The 20,407-nt window shown below is 42.6% G+C and overlaps 1 protein-coding gene across 1 annotated transcript; it reads left to right on the top strand.

Annotated features, from left to right (window-relative positions):
- Nucleotides 1-1,259: 1,259 nt before the first annotated feature.
- On the top strand, nucleotides 1,260-17,793 carry mlycd (malonyl-CoA decarboxylase). Its single transcript, XM_085411582.1, has 5 exons — nucleotides 1,260-2,003; nucleotides 8,042-8,154; nucleotides 10,523-10,679; nucleotides 11,125-11,277; nucleotides 16,841-17,793. Exons 1-5 carry the CDS (start codon nucleotides 1,458-1,460, stop codon nucleotides 17,384-17,386), a joined length of 1,515 nt encoding a protein of 504 aa, XP_085267708.1. The 5' UTR covers nucleotides 1,260-1,457; the 3' UTR covers nucleotides 17,387-17,793.
- Nucleotides 17,794-20,407: the final 2,614 nt, after the last annotated feature.

Here is a 20,407-nt window from a genome sequence, read left to right as displayed (position 1 = left end):
TGAATAGACATCTGACTATTTTACAGGATAGACAATATAAACATATTTAAAATTAGAGGAATTTGAAATGTACATTGTGCCTTGGTTTAATGTCTGGAAGAGTCCTGTCTCAGTCAATTATAGATGATGTGAGAGGGCGGGTGTGTGTGTTTAGGGCCCGGATGGCTTGGGGATAGAAGCTCCTCTTGAGTCTCTCTGTCCTTGCCCGGAAGATGCTGAACCTTCTACCAGATTGCAGAAGTTGGAACAGTTTGTTGCCTGGATGGGACGGGTCCTTCAGCTACACGTAAACGACGTTTAGAATCACTGAAAATGGAGATCTTTTAAAACTCCTTTTTTGTGTTTACGTGTGGACGAGGAATACAGAGTTCATCAGGCAAGTCAAAGGTATGTGCCTTTTTTCACGTCACGCTGTGCGCACGTTATTGTTTACATGAGATGAATTGCAAATAGAGACAAAATACTGTTACTGTTAATCTGACTATCTTCAGGTTTTACACGCTTACATACACACAGTTACTCTCCCTCCATTAGAAAGGCAGAGGCGTCACGGTGTGATTATTGTACGTGTAGTTGTTTTTTTTCCCTGTGTAATAATATTCAACATTGCTATCAATACATTTTTCAAAAAATGTCTCTATGTGCAAAATGGGTTTAAAAACAAAAACAGCTGTGGGATCCTGTTTGTCCGTGATTTGAACCGAGGGAACAAATCATGGCAGGATCAGCCTGATGTTATTTGTATCTCACTGTAACTTTACTGTATAAAGAGCTAATATCTCCACCCCCTAGGGGGCGGGCCCCACACTTTGGGAAGCTCTGCTCTAAAATATGTGAAACATATGTCAGATGTATCCCTCATGATATCAAGTCATCTTGAGTCACAAACAACATTCCTGTAAGAAGGTACAAGCCGCAATCAGTTTTTGGTAGTGACTTTTATATAGCCTTTATTTACGCAGTTAAAAAAAAATCTCGTTGACATTAAAAATGTCTTTTTAAAGAATAATCTGGGCAAGAGGACAGCAGACATTGCAACAAATATAATAATAGTTCTGTAAACATATTTAAAGTGGACAAAAAGGACCGGATTGGTTATAATGTAAGTACAATAACATAGAGTTACAAAGGTACTTGAAAAACAGGTAATTTATATATTTTATATATAACCCATTTTTAAACCCTGATTACCGAAGTCCACCGAATATCAACATAAGTAAAGATATTTCACATATAACAAACACACGGAAACATATGACATCAGTTTTTGGCAGGCGTCACTATAGGCAGAACTTTGTGCCATTAGAAACTGAACTTCTGTCCATAGGATCACTTTTTGGCACAACACCGGGTTAGTGCGTTTTATTTGTTGTACTGTCTCTTTAAGAGACCCGGAAATGATTTCCTGTGTGTGGTAACTGGTCGTGGGTTCCAGACAGCTTAACCTCCCCCCGGTAATGACATCCCATCCCGTGATTTTGGCTTTCCGGAGCAGTGTAAGGTGCTGGCGACACCGGGCTCTTCTCAGAGTGGCTCTGGAGGCCTCAGACGTCCGCTGCAGGCGCCGGTACTCTACACATAGTCGCGGCGGTGTCTCCGGTATGGAGGAGATACTATCGAGGGTCGTTGCACCTTTACCTTCCTACGAAACGAGGGACAAATCCCCGCCCCCACCCGAAACTAACAGCCTGGAGTTCATGTACTTCTACAAAAGTCTCGATAAGGAAGATAAACTTTGTTTCCTAACGAAGCTATCACAAGACTTCGGGGTGGACCACAAAAGTGTTTCGGAGCTCGCACTGAAGCTACTGGACACTCAATTACGGGACTTGGCGACCATTTTGCTAGCTGAAGACAGACTCCGGTACACCTTGACTCCCCGTTATAAACAGCTGTTCAGTCATATAAGCAGAGTCGAGGGGGGAGTGAAGTTTCTTGTGGATCTGCGAGCGGATGTGCTCGAAATAATCTCGTCCAAAGCTAGCGACAGCCCGCACATCAGGGTAATATTCGTTCACATTTCTACGGGTGCTCGCTTTCGCGTTTATGTGTTTGACATTGCCAATATAGAGACACTGCATGTGACATAACCTGACAGCATCCAACGGTAGCTACAGTATAGCCGCCTGCACACTGCAGCCTGTGCGCTGCCCCCCGGTTCATATTTCATCACGGGTTCAGTGCACCTTTGCCCCAGTTAACTCCCCCTTACTAACCATGTAATTAACGAGTCCTTTTTGATTCCTTCTTAGTGTATGATTGTTTAACATATTGATTAGACGGGGGCTTGTTTGGGACAAAAACACTGTCAAGCTCAATTTCAGAGCTTTCTTCAGACTTCCTGCGTGTTCTGGATGGACAGCTCAGCTGATCAGAGCTGTCTTCCACTGTTGTTGGAAATCTCTCGTGTTTAAAAAAGACTTTCAAATGTTTAATTCTATAGCTGAATAAGAACTTCTCTGCCGTAGCTACAAAGGGAAAGAACTGAATATTAATCAGGCATGTAATGAATATTTTGAATGCATCCTTTGAAGACAGTTAAAACGGACTTTAAAGAAAAGGCGGCGGAAAGAAACCCATAAAGATCCCATTACACCGATCCCATGTTCTTTGCCCACTTATAATGGTACATTTCTGGCAGCGCATTTAACCATAAAGGCAGTCTCACAGGCCTCATCATTCAGGCGTCAATATAATCACACCTTTCAGTTCACACTAGGGTGTAACAGTGCTTATGCACGCTGTAAGTGGTAACAGTGGAATATTTTTAAGTGGGTTTGTCAGCGTGTAGTTCGTGCACTTAGTTTGAGAGTACAGATATAAACACTGTAGAGGTATTCACATCTAAAGCCCCATATTTGATACTAATAGCAATAATAAAATTACCACAAGTGGTTTGATTCTGATATCTGTTCTGTCATTCAGTGTAATGTGCTAGAAAGTCTATCAACTGAACCTTAGTGCTATGTAAACAAATAAAGCAGTTGTGATTTTTTTAACTTACATTTTTTAGAATATTTACATTGTCAGAGTAACATATTCTTCATGATTTTTCCACAGTTACAACATCGGCTTTATCTTTTTCTTATTGTCTGGTCAGGTGTGGAAAAAGTAAAGATGGAAATTCTGATTACCAAGAAACTGAAACTAGAGAATGTTTGACATTTGTGATGACATTTTTATTTCAAACTACAACAATAATCGTATTTAAACATAGAAAATATCAACTTGATCAAAGAGCTTACACATGCTGCTGAACTAAACATAACAGAAACATAAAAAATGATTTTGTTAGTTACAAGTACTGGTAATTGCATACATGCATTGTTTATGTGGCAGTTCCTGCAACTGCAGTATGTTTACAGGATGACTTTTCTGTTGGTTTCATGTCAGCCTCTGACTTGCGTTCCGTTATGCCTGCTGGATCTCAATGTTGGACCCAGACTGATTAGATGTGAAAGTGGAGTTATAAATAACCCACTGGTGTTATGTAAGCATGCTATCATGCTCAAACTGCGTAAACCATGGATTTCATTTACAGGATTCCAAAGACAGAATGTCACATAAGTTTGTGCTCATTTTAAACTTGATGCCAGCAGCAGATTCCAAAACGTTGGGTCAGGGATACGTCTTCAATGAAGAAAGATATTGTCTTGAAGTAAACCTGCATATATCATTCAGCAGTAATGGTATAGATGTAGACCAGTGCCTGCCTATACAATCAGATACAATTTCAGACCGCAGGCATGCATTTAACTTTAGTCTGTGTTAAACAAGCTCAGGCACAGCGTTTTTCTTTCCTGAGTTTGAACTGGTTTTTGTAGTCAGCCATCACAATTAATTGATAGTTTGCAACCCTATTTTTATTTGTTATATTCAGGTTTTGTACCAAACATGATGAAATCCGCAAATTCTTTGCAATTTTATGTTGAGAAAGGTTATTCTAAAATAGCTGAATTGTTTGCCTGTGCAGTCATTCGCAAAGTGGTAAACCTCTCCACATTTTCACTTATGAAAGACGGTCTCTCCGGGACGCCTTTTTAATCCAATCATGTTCCAACAGGTGCTTTTCTTCCTTTAAGATACAGCGTAGCAGTGCTCTCAACTCCAAGTCTTTGAAGGCGCACAAGGTGCTATTTTAAAGAAATCTAGATGGGAATGAAAGTACTGGCACTTTGTGAGTGTACTTCACTATATTTATTAAAGGGCTAAAAGACGGATGCCTTTCAGTAATAAGCCATCACGCTGAGGTACTTTCTTTCACTTCTACTTTTTCTTTATTAAGCATTGCACGTCTTTCCAGCCTTTATATAAGTTCCACTTTTTCTTTTATAAGTTTGGCTTGCTGGCATCAAGCTCAGAATGAGCAAATCTTTCTCAGTCTCAACATTTGATAAAACCTCATTAACATCTCTGTTTAGTTTTGTGTTAAAAACCCACATTTTTCTTTATGCTGATCTGTAAAATTCTTGTGCTGAAATATGTGAATCAAAATTAGAAAACCACAATCAAAAGCTATTATAGTTCAACTAAAATGTCTTTTTCTGGTATCATAAGCAGCTATTTTATGAAAGCCTACTTTAGTCATCTTCAGCTTCTACGTTTTGCTTTGGAAAGCACTGAAAGTGCATATGCCTTTGACCTTGCAATCATGTGTTTTCATGTGTTAAGTGCTACTGGCTGATATGTTTTTTAAAGACCCCGATTGCACCGTTCCTGCTCTAACGTGGTTCAGATGTGCTTAATCTCAATAACCCAGGACCACTGAGAGCCTGTGTAGCTTAAAAAGGTCTAAGTTGCCAACAGAGTACCGACTTCTTCTCAGCACTGTATCTGGTCTTGTTGGTGCCTCGTAATCTTTGCTTGTTGTTACCGCCTGCATTGATTGAGCTAAAAAATGAGAAAAGGTCACAGCCTACGTGAAGCTTTTTGTACCTGCGTTGAAGGTATGTGCATACCAAGGGAGACCTTGCAATCAGAATATGGTAATGACTGTAGAACTACAGTACAGCATACAAGGCTTGGGTACATTCGCTTTTTAAATGTACCCAAGACCGAGTCGCTGTGTTTCTCTTTCATTTAGATTAGTTGGATTTGCATATTGATTTTTGATGTTCCCTCTCACCTTTTTGCTTCAGGCCCTTTCATTTGTGTTGCCCCAAACTGCAACTGGAAGATGTTAGGACCAGTCATGGGAACAACGGCGTTACAAGTAATGGCGTTACTTTTTGCAGTAACGAGTAATCTAACTAATTACTGTTCCTATCGTTACAACGCCGTTACCGTTACTAACGAGAAAATGCGGTCGTGTTACTATTTTTCAACAAGCAGACGGGTGAAGCTGTGTTCAGCTTACTGCATCTTATATCAGCTGCAGGAAGTAGCTGTAAGTAATCTGGGCGCTGCAGCTTTAAGCAGCTTCGCGCTCCCGCGGACGGTGATCACTTTCTGCCCGACGATCACTTTTTGGCACAACACCTGGAGCTCAGGGGGCGAAACAATGGCATGAGTGCTGCTGTTTGACTGAGGAAGAATAAAGTAGTCGTGGTAAGCCAATCACATGGCCACTTAAAGACAAGGCAACAAGGTGCCTCTCGAGACCTCTCTGCTTATGAGCAACAAATAAAAAAACAAAACAAAAAACAGCCCTTTGGTGTTGGTGGAAAAATGCACCATGTCGACCAATCAAGAAATGATATGGAAACATGACGTTTGGTTGTTTAGGAAGAGGCGGAAGTTTTAGGAGTGACAGTGAGAGAGAGAGAGAGGGAGCGAGAGAGAGCGAGTTTTGAGATGTGAGAGATTTGTGACGTTTAGCGTGTTTGGAGTGTGTAGTTAATGTGTTGTCTTGTGTAGTTAGTGTGTAGTGTTGTGGATAGTTTTGTGTTGTGTGTCAGAACAATGAGGCGACTGCTGTCTCCAGGAAGAAACAGGAGTGACACACCTGCTGCTGTCAGACCTGCAGGTATCAGGCTGTGATGTTTCCTTTATAGTGGACAGAAATTATGTTTTTGGAGTGGCACAAACAATTTGTGGCATCTTATTGAAAAAGGAATAAAAGGTAAATGGCTGCAAATAACATTATTATTTGCAAAACTTGTACATAGGTTGTACATAGATTTTAAAATTGACAATTTATATTTGCATTTAAAGTTATGAAATATGATTCATTAAACATGTTTGTGGTTGTTACAGTAAAAAATCCACCTTTTCTACTCGGATTTTATGTTTTTTGTCTGATTTTTAGATCAATACAGTCTGTCAAAATGAAAACATGACTGTAAATTCAGACACGTGAGGTTGTGCTGAAAACAATGATAAACAAGGCAAAGGAAATAGTTTTTAAAGGTGAAATGTGGAGGGAAAATCAAACGTAGTGAAAAATGGCCAATTATACCCTGGAGCCCAGGGGGTTAAATGTTTTTTTTAAAGTAACGTAATAGTTAATTTTCAAGTAATTAATGACTTTTTCAAAGTAACTTGCCCAACACTGGTTAGGACATGTCAAGGATATCGTGTTAGTTGGCTCCCTGGGGGTGCACGTGTCAGCGGGACTATTTTTTCCCCTTCAACGCACAAGCTTACAAATGGCACGCGCCCTGCTGGAGCAAAGGTACTGGCAGGCTCTGACTGACCTTTGAAACACTTGGACAGTCAGTGGTCATCTGGCCTTGTGCAGGCAGCTCATGCTGGCTCACTGTATAGTCACAAAATAACTCCAGCTCGAGGTAGAGAGGCTGCTTGTAGCAGAGGCTGTATCACCTTACAGCATCCGCGCTCGGCTGCATTGATACGGCTCCGGTGTCAAAAGTGTCGCTTCATTTTCTTTTTAATGGGTTGCAGGATTTTCTTTTTTACCCCTTCCCTTTCTTTCTGCCATCCCTCTCTCCCTCTCTCCTAACTCGAGGCCTTGAGTGATGCACTCTTCCATTTCTAAAGACTCCATCTTCTGCTGGGTCAATGGAATACACATCCCAGTTTGACCTCTCTTTTGTGTGGGTGAAAATTGGCCGCCCAAGCCAGCGGCTGCTATTCCCTCACGGCGTTGTTGATGTGCGTATCAGCTATCGTAGATTATTTCCCTTCTGGCAGCTTGTGAAGTCTGGGGAACACATATATACTATGAAATAAGTCGAAATTGAAGTTTTGCTAAAATTGTATTTCAGGGTTACTTTTGATTTGCTCTTTGCTCAACAGAATCTTCTAGTCTGAAACTTCTCAACCGTACAGCTGAATAATGCGGGGCATGATGCTTATATGTGGGGATGAATTTCAAATGCTGTTAGCTTTGGATTCGATCGCTGCTCGTGGAGAATTTCAGCCACTGGCTTTTACACCATGACTGTAGTTGTGCTTGTTTGTATTAGCTTTTATTATGATTGACAAGCTGGCATTAAAGTAAGCCTGAAGAGAAGCCATCCTATGAAACAGCCAATATAAGCTCTATTTATGTGCCTGAGTATGTGCACCTTGTGAGCTTGTTTGTGTGTTTGCAAGAGATTTGCTTTAAATGAAGTCTGACCTTTGTTGGAGGACAGGCCTGCTTTCAAATGGCAAGTTGCTTATTGAAGTGCCCCTTCTACGCTTATTGCAAGCTCGAACAAATCACTATTCATAATGTGAAAACATTCAAACTGTATACCGACGCCCAAAGGAGCACACATCCAGGCACAGTGTCCAAGATGTGGCCATGAATTGTTCATCGCCACAGACAAACTTCAGCTGCTGCGCTGCTCTACTTTGTGAGTTCCTAATAAAACAGGTCACAGGGTTGTAAAGCCTGTATTTATCCAGTTCTTAATAGGAATAGAAAAGACAGTATTTTATTTTCCACTTCCAGCTTTTCACTGCAACAGTGAAATGACATTTAGTTAGTGCTTGCATTACTCAATATTGTGGATGACCTTCTTTTTCTTGTACTATATTTACTTGACAGAGCAGCTGCTGAGCTGCTCTCTGAAACAGAAAGAATGTGGCGAATGTTTCAATTATCAGCTGGATGTGGCTGTTACAGCTAAACGCTCCCCTTTTTCTCCCACAGGACCTGAATGGTGCGCTGAAGAGCTTGCTGTCTGAGTGGTTCTCTGTAGGTCTGCTGCGACTCGAGAGAATCACCTGGCAGTCCCCCTGCGAGATCCTGCAGAAGATCAGCCAGTAAGGGCATCACTGCGACCCAGTGTTGTTCCTCATCTTTAACTGTAGAATCGCATCGCAGGCTGTTTCTTCTTCTTCCCTGAAGCACATTAGACAGCACAGTTTTAAAAATGACTGTTTACTTAACCCCTCCTCTGTAACCATAGGGACAGCGGGCTTGTCCACGTGTTTAAATGAACTTCATGAGCATTTAAACACGTGGACAGGGCTGCTGTAGCATGACAGAGGGAGGTAAAAACACACACATGCACCTGCTTGCACACACAAGTTTGAAGTACTTGTTGGGAGAAGGTGCTACAGCTGATTAATGTATTTAAAGCAGCCCAACTAGCTGTGCATTTCTCTCTTTTATCTTTACCTAAAGATTCAGCTACAGGTTTTGGAAATGATTAGTATTAGAATATAACTGTAGCTTTACTCCAGGCTCTAGGGGGAGTCATTTCACTTCCTATTCCCACTGTACAGAAATCAGGTGCACTTTAGAAGGCGGGTAAACAAGGTAGCAGGTGAGACAGTCCTCAAAATATTGCAGTGAAATTAGCTAAATGGCCTGTATTTATATAGCGCTTTTCTAGTCCCTAAGGACCCCAAAGCGCTTTACACAACCAGTCATCCACCCATTCACACACACATTCACACACTGGTGATGGCAGCTACATTGTAGCCACAGCCACACTGGGGCGCACTGACAGAGGCGAGGCTGCCGGACACTGGCGCCACCGGGCCCTCTGACCACCACCAGTAGGCAACAGGTGAAGTGTCTTGCCCAAGGACACAACGACCGAGACTGTCCAAGCCGGGGCTCGAACCAGCAACCTTCTGACTACAAGGCGAACTCCCAACTCTTGAGCCACGATCGCAACATAGTTTATATAGAATAGAATAGAATTCAACTTTATTGTCATTGCACATGCACAGGTACAGGGCAACGAAATGCAGTTTGCATCCATCCAGAAGTGCTTTAGTGATATAGATATATTACAATATATATTAGCAATAATATAGATATGTAAGTATATTACAGAAATGGGTCTATTATGTTATAATGTACACGGTATGAGGTATGTTGTGAATATTCTATAACTATAAGTTATAGAATATAACTTATAGTTATATTCTATGTGGGCTGTAGTGAGTACAAGCTATGTACAGGCTATGTACAGGCTATAAATATGAAAAACTATACAGAATATGAAATAAATAACTTTACAGAATCTGAGATATACAGTTATACAGAAATGGGAACTATGCAAGTTGTAAACAGTTGTAGGATTAAAGATTATCGTATGTACAGAATGATTATTTACACAGAGCTATACAGTAGTGCAGTTAAGATAAGTGAGGGTGTAGATAGTTTCTACAGAGGCTATATAAAGTGCTAGTGGTTGTGAGTGGCGGTTCAGTCCATGTTATTATTGTGTTTGAGGGTACAGTTGTCCATTGTGGGTGTGTGTATGTTCAGTCCATGAGTTTAACGTGGGTCAGATGTCAGGAGGCAGAGTTCAGGAGTCTGACAGCTGTGGGGAAGAAGCTGTTCCGGTACCTGGTGGTCTTAGTCCGGAGGCTCCTGTGGCGCCTCCCAGAGGGCAGGAGGGTGAAGAGTCCATGTGATGGGTGACTGGGGTCTTTGATGATTTTCCCAGCCCTTTTCAGACACCGCTTCCTGTAGATGTCTTTTATGGCAGGAAGTGGTGCTCCGGTGATGCGCTGGGCAGTTTTCACGACCCTCTGCAACGCCTTCCGGTCCGAGGCAGAGCAGTTCCCGTACCAGACTGTTATACAGTTGGTCAGGATGCTCTCGATGGTGCAACGATGGAAGTTCGATATAATCAACGATATACTCTAATATAATATAAATAGGAGCCCTATTAAGCGCCCCATGTGAAGCTATTGCTATAAAGATCTTTCACAGCAGCCAGTTTGATGTAAAAGTTTGCAAACACAAATGTTAGTAATCACTTTAATTAAAACTTTGTAACGCCTGTATTTAGCTTTATATTAATTTGGCTATTTTATGTTAGAATAGCAGAAAAAGAAGGTCTTTTGCAAACCGTTGCAATTAAAAACGTAATATTTGAAATTGAGTAACACAAAACTTTTATCTTTGAATGAAAAATGAGGAAAATGTCATTCAAAGCTAACTGGCTCGACGCAGCTAATCAGACCCACTTGTGGTGGTTCTTTGAGCCGCCCGAATGAGACGCCGCTTTTGTCGACCTCCGTCTGAGCTGAAGGATCCTGTGCTGCAAAAAGGACACTGAGTTTTTTTAAGCTGCTGTGATTATTTAAGCTGGAGGCGTGTAACTAATAACATTTCATATCGGTAACCAAGGACTTTGGAGCTAACCATGAGCCTGCCTTCTCCCAGGTATGAGGCAGTGCACCCTGTAAGAAACTGGACCGACCTGAAGCGCAGAGTGGGACCGTACCGACGCTGCTATGCCTTCACCCATGCTGCCATGCCGGGAGAGCCCTTGGTTGTACTCCACGTGGCTCTGACTGAAGACATCTCTGATAACATACAGGTTAGACTCAGTAGCCGGAGGCTGCTGTAACGGTTTGTGTCCCTTTATTAAAGCGTAGAAGACAGTTACACGTCTGGGATTTACTGTGTCGGTCCTCCTGTCACGTGACCAGTATGAAGAAACATCACGGCCAAGGCCTTGTAACTGCACATTCCTGTTTAAACAAAGCTTTATGCTCAGCAATCGCTTCTTTTTGTTTTTGTGCGAGCTAAAGGCGGTTTTCACAACACTGAAATCCAAGAATATTTCACAGTGTAAAATTGTGCAACGATTTCCACAGTTCTGCCCCAGCGGCTCTCAAATAGTTGTAGTGAAACTTGCCCTGACAGCAGCTCAGCAGCTAAGAACACTGAAAATGGGTTTACAGCTGCATGAGTAGTGCAGGATTTGTCTTCCTTACTCCAGCCTAAAGAAAAAATGATCTTCTCTCTTTCTTTTTTCTCAGAGTATTGTTCGTGAGTTTGCCACCCTGGACTCAGACGAAGACGTGAATAAGATCAATTCAGCTATCTTCTACTCGATCTCTTCAACACAAGCTGGCCTGCAAGGGGTGGAACTGGGCAATGTCCTCATCAAGAGGGTGGTGCGTGAATTGCAGGTAAGCGAATGTGGGCTGCAGGTGCTTATTAGGGGTGCAACGATACTCGTATCGATATTGAACCGTTCGATACAGAGCTTTCGGTTCGGTACGCATATGTATCGAACAATACAACATTTGTAATTTATTTTATCAATTTTCCTTCTGACGATGCTGTCTGTGTTGAGCGCTCAGTGGATCTGCGCTCGACAGTGCAGCCTAGGCAGAGTAGTCGAACGCAGATTCACTGAGCGCAGCGCAAGCTAGCGAGACAGAAGCTAAGCTCGTTGCAACATAGCAAACTGAACCTCCCCCACCCTCATTCAGATCTGGCCTTTGGAACTATTTTGGTTTTCATGTGACGTATGACCCTGAAGGTAAGCGCGTCATGGACTAAAGTAAAACAGTATGTTGGATGTGCCACGCAATGCTCAATTACATGGGTGGGAGCTAGTGTGTTAGCGCAGTTAGCTCGTTAACGTGTTGGCCGTCCAGCCCCACGCACGGGGCGATCCGCGGTAGCTCGTTAACGGAGATTTGCCGTGTTGTGGCGTTAAGGTCATTTCAGATTAACGCTGACAGCACTAGTGGGAACACAACGAGTATGACTGCACATTTACTCCGACATCATCCTAGTGCAAAGACAAGTGGAAGCAGACAAAAACAACAAGCACGCATGCTACAAACTTTACCCGAGTCATTTAGACAGCCGTTAGCACAGGATTCTCCTTATGGGGACCTGATATGTTTAATATGCTGCTGAGAATATAGCCCAGAAGAAGCGTGTAGTATAGCTTTTATTTTGGAAAGAGACGTTTCTCTGTAATAAACTCTCTTTTCCAAAGATGAGTGATTTCTCCATCAGATTAATTTTTTTATTACTTTGTTGTTTCAGCAACATTAAATTTAAAAACTGTACTTTTGAGTTAAAATATATATTTATAATTTTAATAAATGAGAAATTAAAAAGGCATGAACATTTTTTTTGTATCGAAAAAAATATCGAACCGTGACACCAAAGTATCGAACCGAACCGTGGATTTTGTGTATCGTTGCACCCCTAGTGCTTATATACAACAAACAATCACATTTTCACATTTTTAGCCTGACAGAGTTTACCTTGGCTCAGTTGCAGCTACTAGAACTTGAATTGTCTTTGAGGATATGATCGAATTATTTGGAAATGCCTCAGTGTTCCCGTTGATGGGATGAGAGCAAAACATTTTTGGTTAATTCTGCTAATTAAATTGCCGGTACCTGTTTAAAATACCGATGACATTCCAGATAAGTGTCAATGAAAGAGATGCAGCAAGGTTAAGTAAACATGTGTTATCTAAATATAACCAGGATGTAGCGAGGCACATCAGTGACGCTTCTCAACCTTTCCATTACAGCTAGATAATAATGCCTTATCGTGAACGCACACATGGCACAGAGCTCCTCCCTTTCTTCAGGTGTTGTCCAGCTGACCTACTTTCTTACATTTAGCATCCTTTTTTTTATTCTTAGTGCTGAATCATAAATCTCCCACTTGCAATAGCGCCTGAATGCATGTATACATAAAGAGAGAAGTACTCAGCTGACAGGCAGTACTAACATCTCATCCATCCCTCTCAATAAGCACAGAAGAGCTCTTTGTGTTGGACCACTCTAGCTCGCACTTGTTAAACGATTGGAACACTGAATGGAAGATCAAAAGCTTCTCTCATCAACAGCTGGGAAATAGCTTTTCATAGCGTATCCTCATAAAAAAAGAAAATCAGGTTTAAAGTGTTTTCATTTTATTTATCCATACAAAGTGACTGTTTTGATGTCTGCAAGTGGTTTGCTTATTGTCATTGTTATTAATGGAAGCATACGGTTGAGTGAGCAGCGCAGATATGGTTTTGTGTTTTCTGCGTCGGCAGTAAGGCTTTGGGTGTCGCACGTCACCGATGTTATATTGCATTGTTTTGTAGAAGCCTTAAAGATGCGGATTCTGCATTCGTGAAGGCGTGTAAGAGAAATGAGACTTTAATAAAGTAAAGAAACAAAAGAAACGAAAGAAACAGGAACTGGAACAAAATAAATAACGGTACATCACAGACTCTTTCACTTCCTCTGACTTGTGCTGTTATAGCTCTTCCAGCCTCCTAATGCAGATTTCTGTCTCCTTTCTATCTGCAAAGAGAAAGTAGCTTAACAGTTGTGAGACACCTGTCTCTGTCCTTTCATCTCCTCTTGACCACTTTTCCTGCTGCTATTAGTTATAAATGTCTACCTGGAAGTGCTGGTCTGACTATTTGCACGCATGCATACGAGCAGATATGCAGGCCTTCAGGTCAGGAGGTGGTTTTTTGGTCTTCACAGGGTTGTGCACACGAAAGTTGATTAGCAAAATGATACTGCTTATTGACCTTCTACTGTAAATACGGGAGCTGAGATGGTGGCTGTGTGGTCTGTATGGGGGCTTTTTTGACTCAGCACCCACCCTGGCAGTCGGATACAGTCCCTCCTCCTGGAGGAAAAATCTAAACTTGACACGCTGAAGGATGTCCAGCCACTGTGGCAGAAGTGTAAGTGAAAGTGGTCTGAACGGGACTCACACTAAGCAATCTTAAAGATCTTGAGCTTTGGAATCGTTCCAGAGCAACGAAGCAACGTTGAAGAAGAGAGCTGGCAGTTTAAATGAGGAAATAACTGCTTGTATGTTTATAGCAGTGAACTACTATAGATGTATACATCTTTGCCTGCCTGTATACTCTATTAAACATACTGAACAATAACAGATCAAGCATTATTAGAAAGAACAGGTGGAAGTTAGCAGGTGGGTGTGAACTGTAACAGACAACAGATCAGACAGAGCGAAAAAAGTTCCAAATTATTTCTAAATCCATTTTCATGCAGACAGATAGGGGTTACAGTGACACTAGTTACAGTGTCACTGTAACTAGTTATCTCATAACTGTTCGATATAACGATATATATAAAAACGTCTATCGTTTGTTTCGTGGTGTCACAAAATAAACTGTTTATGGTAATATTTTTTCATGGTTTTGATGGTGACTGTAGTGGCTATATTCATTTATTAAAGTTCTCTCTTTCTCTTATATTTAATAGAACCACACTGCGGACAGACAAGCGCCTGATTTTATGCGTTGTCGTTAGCAACAACGACGGTAACACCATCGCGTATCCGCTTGTTTATTTTCCACATAAACCTTTCACAATAAAGCTCAAGATCCTGTTGAGACTTTTCAAAATAAACTGAATCCCATGAACGAGTATGCAGAGTGTTTACGGATGAGAAGCAAAAAAAGGGCCTCAGGTGCTAAAAAATAAACCTTAGACTCAAACGTTAGAGCAGGCTTTTCCCCCAGCAGGCCGTGTAATAAATACTCACAAAGAAAACGGCGGCTGTTACAACTTATGTCTAAAAATATATCGTTTCATCCATCCATCCTTCCGCTTATCCTTGTCAGGGTCGTGGGTGGCACAATTGGCTAATTATGCTATTTATCTTGCTGTTTAATAATGTATACAGCAAGAATTATAATTAACTAAGTAAAATTTAATATCAGTACATACATACTGCCCTCCTGAGCTAATTTAAGCTTTTAGCTCTAGCTGTCTTTAGCTTTAGGGATTTTATTTATCATCATGATAATATCAACTGCTTCATATACCAAATACTTTATAAACTAAGTCTCTACAAAATGTATTTAAAAGTGATTTAAAAGAAGGCACAGATTCAGCACTCCTTATCTCCTCAGGCAGGTCATGAAAAAGCTGAGTAGCCCTGGTGGCAAAAGCACGGTTGGATTTAAGCCGCTGCCTTAAAACAGCCAGAAAAGCTCTAACTGAGGAGTTGAAAGCTGCAGACGGGCTCTTATGGGGTTAATATTTCTGCCACGTAGCTCGGGGCCAGACCTAGATGTGTTTTAGAAGTGCAAAGCAAAATCTCAAAATGAATTCTGAAAACTTGCGGAGGGCCGGCGGAGAGAAGCCCGAGTGAGGGTTTGTCAGGTCGTCTCCTAAAACTAGGAGGAGTCTTTACTCTGGTGTATTGAAATTTTTGCTTCATGGCAGAAAAGAGGGAGAAAAACCACAAACGTGTGTTTGCCTGTTCAGGGCAGAGCGTGAAAGCACTGGTTTCATCTGCACGTGGTTCCTCGACCAGAGTCGGTGTTTCCAACATGCTATAAAAGGCTTTAACATAGAATGATATTTCAGGGAGGCAGAATGTATTCTTCTGTTTGGTTCAAGAAATCTTCTGGACAGTTTTCCATGAATGGGAATCGTACCCGTGACCCTGACGAGTGACTGCAGTGCTTTACTTCAAAGCCAGCTGTGGCAGAGGTTTCTCAGCTTGGCTTCTTTAGCGTTTGTAAAGGTGAAGAGAGGAGCGGCGTAGCACAGAGGGAGCACTCTGATGACTGATAGATGACAGAGGGGAAAAGAAAAGGTCACCGTGGTGATTTAAGGTAAAGAGGACGCCCTGCTTGTCTTTGTAGATTGGACCCTGGAGCGTAGTTCTGGCACCGCTCCATCCTTTCTTCTATATTCTATCCTCCCAGTTTCTTTTTCCTCCTTTCTTACTGTTTCTGTCCTGATTCGGGTACCTTCCTGTTCTGTAAACACTGCCCACTCCTAACAGGCAGTAGTTAAAAGTAGAGGTTAGAATAAGGAAGTGCAAAGAAGTACAAAGGCAGCAGGACGCTGAGAGTGAGAAGGTTGGCTTTTAGTGTAAAAGGGGCCGAGGGGGTCGAGATCAAGGGAGGAATAGAAACAATGTTGCAGAACAAGGCACACAGACAGCGACGTGTCCCTCCAGGGTTTGTCTGACACTTTCATCGGCAGCCTTTCACTTCTCTGCCTGCCACATTTGCTCCGTCACTTATCAACCTAGACGCCGAAGCGCGAAGATGGGCCGGGGAGGGGAGGGGAGGGGGAGCGTTTTTGTGAAAGTAGAGAGGTAGTGGGGTGGAAGAGGACTTGTGAGATGGGTGAGTGGGTGGGTGACTGGTTCGTGTGTGGGCAGACAACAGGAGGCAGAGACACGCGGGGGCGGCTGTTGAAAGAAAAGGACAGGTATTAAAGGTGCAAGGGACAGAGGAGGTGGATGGAATAAGAGGGAGGTAAGGACAGAGAGGGTCATCCATCTCCATCAGGAGGGCAGGATCATGAAGCAGAGGAGCTGATTTGCAGTGCTGTCCCTCTCTGAGGAGCTAAAGGCCTGAGCAGCTGCCTGGGAACAAACATGTTTTGATGCTGAGGTGAGTGTTCATCACTCCTTTTTCCACTGCTGTAAAACTGGTGACCTTTACATTGTAGTAAAGATAAGATCTGTGCTGCCTCGTACGTGGTCTCTCTGTTTCCTCTTTGCATCCCCAGTTTGGATTTTCAAATGATCTTTTTTCTTCTTTCCGCCTGTTTGGAAAAGTTGAGGCTATTTTACGGCTTTTACTGCATTAATGCACATGATTGTACATACTGTAAAAACAGTGCTGCAGCCTGAAATGCACAGGCCTTTTTGAATGAATGAAATTCGACTGGATGTAAATAGGTCATGGGTATAACTCTGTGCCTCTCTTCTGCCTTCCAGAGCGAGTTCCCTGTCATGGCCCAGTTCTCCAGCCTGTCACCCATTCCAGGCTTCTCCGCTTGGCTTCAAGGCCTGCTCAGCCAGTGCAGGAAGGAGGGCCGTGCATTTGATCTGCTCTCTGAGGAAGAGTGGAAGGAGATACAACATGCCACCGATTCGACCCCGGGGACCCCGACCGTGGATTCCCTTCGCAAGCTCCTCAGCTCTAACGAGTGGATGCGTTCAGAGAGACTGTGCGGAGTCCTGGAGCCTGTTCTGATGCGTCTGTGCGCCTGGTACCTGTACGGGGAGAAGCGGCGCGGCTATGCTCTCAATCCAGTGGCTAACTTCCACCTGCAAAATGGCGCTACAATGTGGCGGCTCAACTGGCGTGCCGACACCAGCCCCAGGGGTGTGGCCAACTCCTGCGGCATCATGGTGAACTATCGTTACTTCCTGAACGAGACGTCTAAAAACAGCGCGCGTTACCTTCAGAATAAGGTCATCGCAGCGTCAGATCAGGTGCTCGGCTTCGTGTCCCAGTTTCAGAAGGCCAGCAAACTGTGATTAAGCGATGGGGACACGCCCACCCGTTCTGTTGTTCTGCTGTTTCGGTCGATTATATATTTGTGAGAATTTCATTTAAATCCGTCCTCGATACTTGGCGTGTTTAATAAATGTTCAAAGACCAGCAGCTCCAGAAGAACCGCTGAGCGGATGTTAGTCGATATTATGTTTTGAATTGAAATGAGAGCATTTCTCACGTGACGTAACTCTCGCCATCTGCTGTTTGCCTCATTAGATTTCTGGCCAAAGCTGTTTGATATTGTGTAAGTGATTCCCAGGACAGACTGCAGCTAATGAAGCACGAGGCATCCATCACTGCTGTAACATGTTCTTGGATAAGACTCTGTGTAAAGTGCGAGCAACGAGGGAGCGCAGCTACTGGAATAAATGATGTTTGGATTCTTTCATTTGGCTGAACTGTCGTGTTGCAAATATGTCAAAGGATGGGGTAGAAATAGATTTTGTCTCTTATTCTTCTTGCGCTTGGGTTTATCTACACCTGCTGCTTATTCCCACTAAAGCTCAACACACAACGACATGAAATCACAGACTGGAAATATTATTTCACATTAAATAACACTAAAAAAATTAGATTTGTTTTGCGCGTTTGTTACAACTGCTTATATTTTCCAGTTGACTGTGCTCGCTTTAACCCAGTGGGCTGGACCCTCCTGGTAGCTCCATTCAGGTGATTTTTGGGGATAATTTAGCCCACGCCTACACACACACACACACACACACACACACACACACACAATTACATATGACCAGCGTCTCCGGAGAACCATCGCTGATGTTCTAAGTGCTCTGTACAGGTGCCAAGCAGGGCTCATATCAGCCCACACCCCATTGTTGTGAAATAATATATCACAGTAAGTTGACTGTGAAATTACATTTTATCTCTCCAAGGAGCCAAACTTTCTTTTCATTTTTTTCACACTCTTCCTCCTCCAGCCCCCACCCCACCCTATTCTCTCTTTGTGCCGCTCTGTGTCCTAGAAACTAATGGAGTGAGAAATAAAGTTAAAGTAAATGGCTAGATTGATGGTGTTCGGTTGTGGGGGGGGGCTGGGGGGGATAAGGAAGCATAAAAAGGACAGTTGTTTAAGGGATGCCCTTGAGACACAGTGTCTCTGGAGGTATTTGTGGCAGTAGCAGACGCATACGTCTCTGTGTACAGATGTGCGTGGGGACCATCCCTCTGTCTCCCAATAGAGGAAATAGTGGTTGTTGCCACGGAAACAACAGCAACATACTCCACACCTGACACTGGAAGCTAAGGGGTTTTTTGAGTCACCTTTGCCCAGGAGTGGCCAATGGCACTGTGCACGCAGCAGTTCAAGTCCACTAGCTTTTAATTACGAACTTTATAAATGATGTCTTACAGTAATGACTTTTTAAAAGTAGTCAGTCAGGTATTTCCCCTTGGAGTAAGAGGACAAATTGCTCATGTGGCGAGCAGCTACAGCTCTGAAACCTGATTTGCGCACACGCCGGGTTGCCTCTAAATGAAATGATACAAACCTCGTCAGTGGAGGATGTTTCGAGGACGAGTCGGTTCACGCTGCGAGTCGATCTGAAGGCTTCTAATTGTTTGAAGAGGAGACGAGACGGTGGGGTTAAAACAACAGCTAATAGATATCACAGTAAAGCCCTAAAAGCGTATTACTTGCATTAAGATAATTATTTTTGTTTGACACATTTTCTGACAGCGTATGTTTAATTATTAGTGTGGACTAATCTGCATGCATGCTTTACCCCAACAGATCCTGGGAGAGAACTGCATCAAAATGAATGAAAACTCTGGTTTCAGATTGTTGATATTAGAGTTTTACACAAAGGATTCTGGGTAGACTTTCTTTTAAGGTTAACGGGTTGTGCTTGCACTGGGATTATGAGGCTTTCACCATACTTTTCAACCACTCAAAGCGCATTTACCCATTCCCACAGACGTCTTTTGGTGTCTTTACGTGCAGGCTGGAGGATCCCAGGATCAAACGAGTGACCTTCTGATAAGCGGAGACTCTTGCTCCTGGGTAAAGCTACAGCCTTACTCCAAAAACCCCAAACTGCAGGTAACAACCAGCCAAAAAAATCAATGTTTTGCAAAAGTGCCAGGTTCTTGGGAATAAAATGTTCTATGAATGAAGCTATGAACAACATAAGCACACTCAGTCTGTAAAAACAGAATAAAACATTTTAAAAATTGGTTGATGTAACTCCACTGAAGTGAAGATTCCTGGCTCAAACAAAGCGTCTGTTTAGACAAAGTGCTGGAACAAAATGTCCAGCAAAGTGTTTATTTTGAAAAATTTCTTTCTGCTCCTGTTCCATGTTGTGGAGGCGACGTTCCAAAATCCCCACAAAAAACATTTTGTCTCTTAGTGTTTGACCTCAAAGTTAAGTAAACTGCAAAAAGGAAGCAAAGATTCGACTTTTCTTGTGCTCGCTTGTTTAGTTCTTGTGCGGCAGTCAAAATAAGTCAAATTAAACGCGATTTACTAAACATGTCATTGCAACAAAGTCAGAGAACGATGATGATGATGGGGTGAAGATCTGGCAGTAAAATTCCAGGTTAGAACTTTTTGAAGCCAAATGTAGCTCCGAGTATTCAGGTCACTGATGCGCTGTGTGCTCAGACCAGTCTTGATATTTGTCTAATCAGATTGCAGTTTTGTCACATTTCCAGCCCCTGCGCATGTTGATAATGGATTCACAGCCCAGTTCAATATTGCGCTGCTCCGTTGTCTGACACATCTTAGCGCCAATACCCCCCCCCCTCCAAAAAAAAAGCAGCAGAGAACCTAATTACGATTGATTACAAAACTGTCTGCTGTGGAAAGTCATGCCTCATCTAAAAATAATTCAGTAATTCAGAAGCTCCTTTTATTTTTTCATCCCTAGATGTGAAGTGTGCGTGTGCGCGCGCACGGCAGTGGGGCATTTCATTTCTTGTTCCTCGTTCGGAGGAAATTGCCTTACAAATGAAGCTAATCCATTTTTTACACATCGCAGTGACCA

The sequence above is a fragment of the Rhamphochromis longiceps genome, linkage group LG7, assembly GCF_057381845.1.
Source record: "Rhamphochromis longiceps isolate RC_006_pf linkage group LG7, R_longiceps_female_GT1.1, whole genome shotgun sequence".
Classification (NCBI taxonomy): domain Eukaryota; kingdom Metazoa; phylum Chordata; class Actinopteri; order Cichliformes; family Cichlidae; genus Rhamphochromis; species Rhamphochromis longiceps.
Note: the sequence above shows the minus strand (reverse complement) of the source record. Positions and strands in the feature narration are given on the sequence as shown.

Bases quoted from the DNA above. Each gene is read 5' to 3' on its own strand.
- mlycd (XM_085411582.1), top strand. From the start codon at position 1,458: ATGACATCCCATCCCGTGATTTTGGCTTTCCGGAGCAGTGTAAGGTGC. The intron at 2,004-8,041 runs GTAATATTCGTT...TTTCTCCCACAG, and splicing joins GCGACAGCCCGCACATCAGG to GACCTGAATGGTGCGCTGAA. The intron at 11,278-16,840 runs GTAAGCGAATGT...TCTGCCTTCCAG, and splicing joins GGGTGGTGCGTGAATTGCAG to AGCGAGTTCCCTGTCATGGC.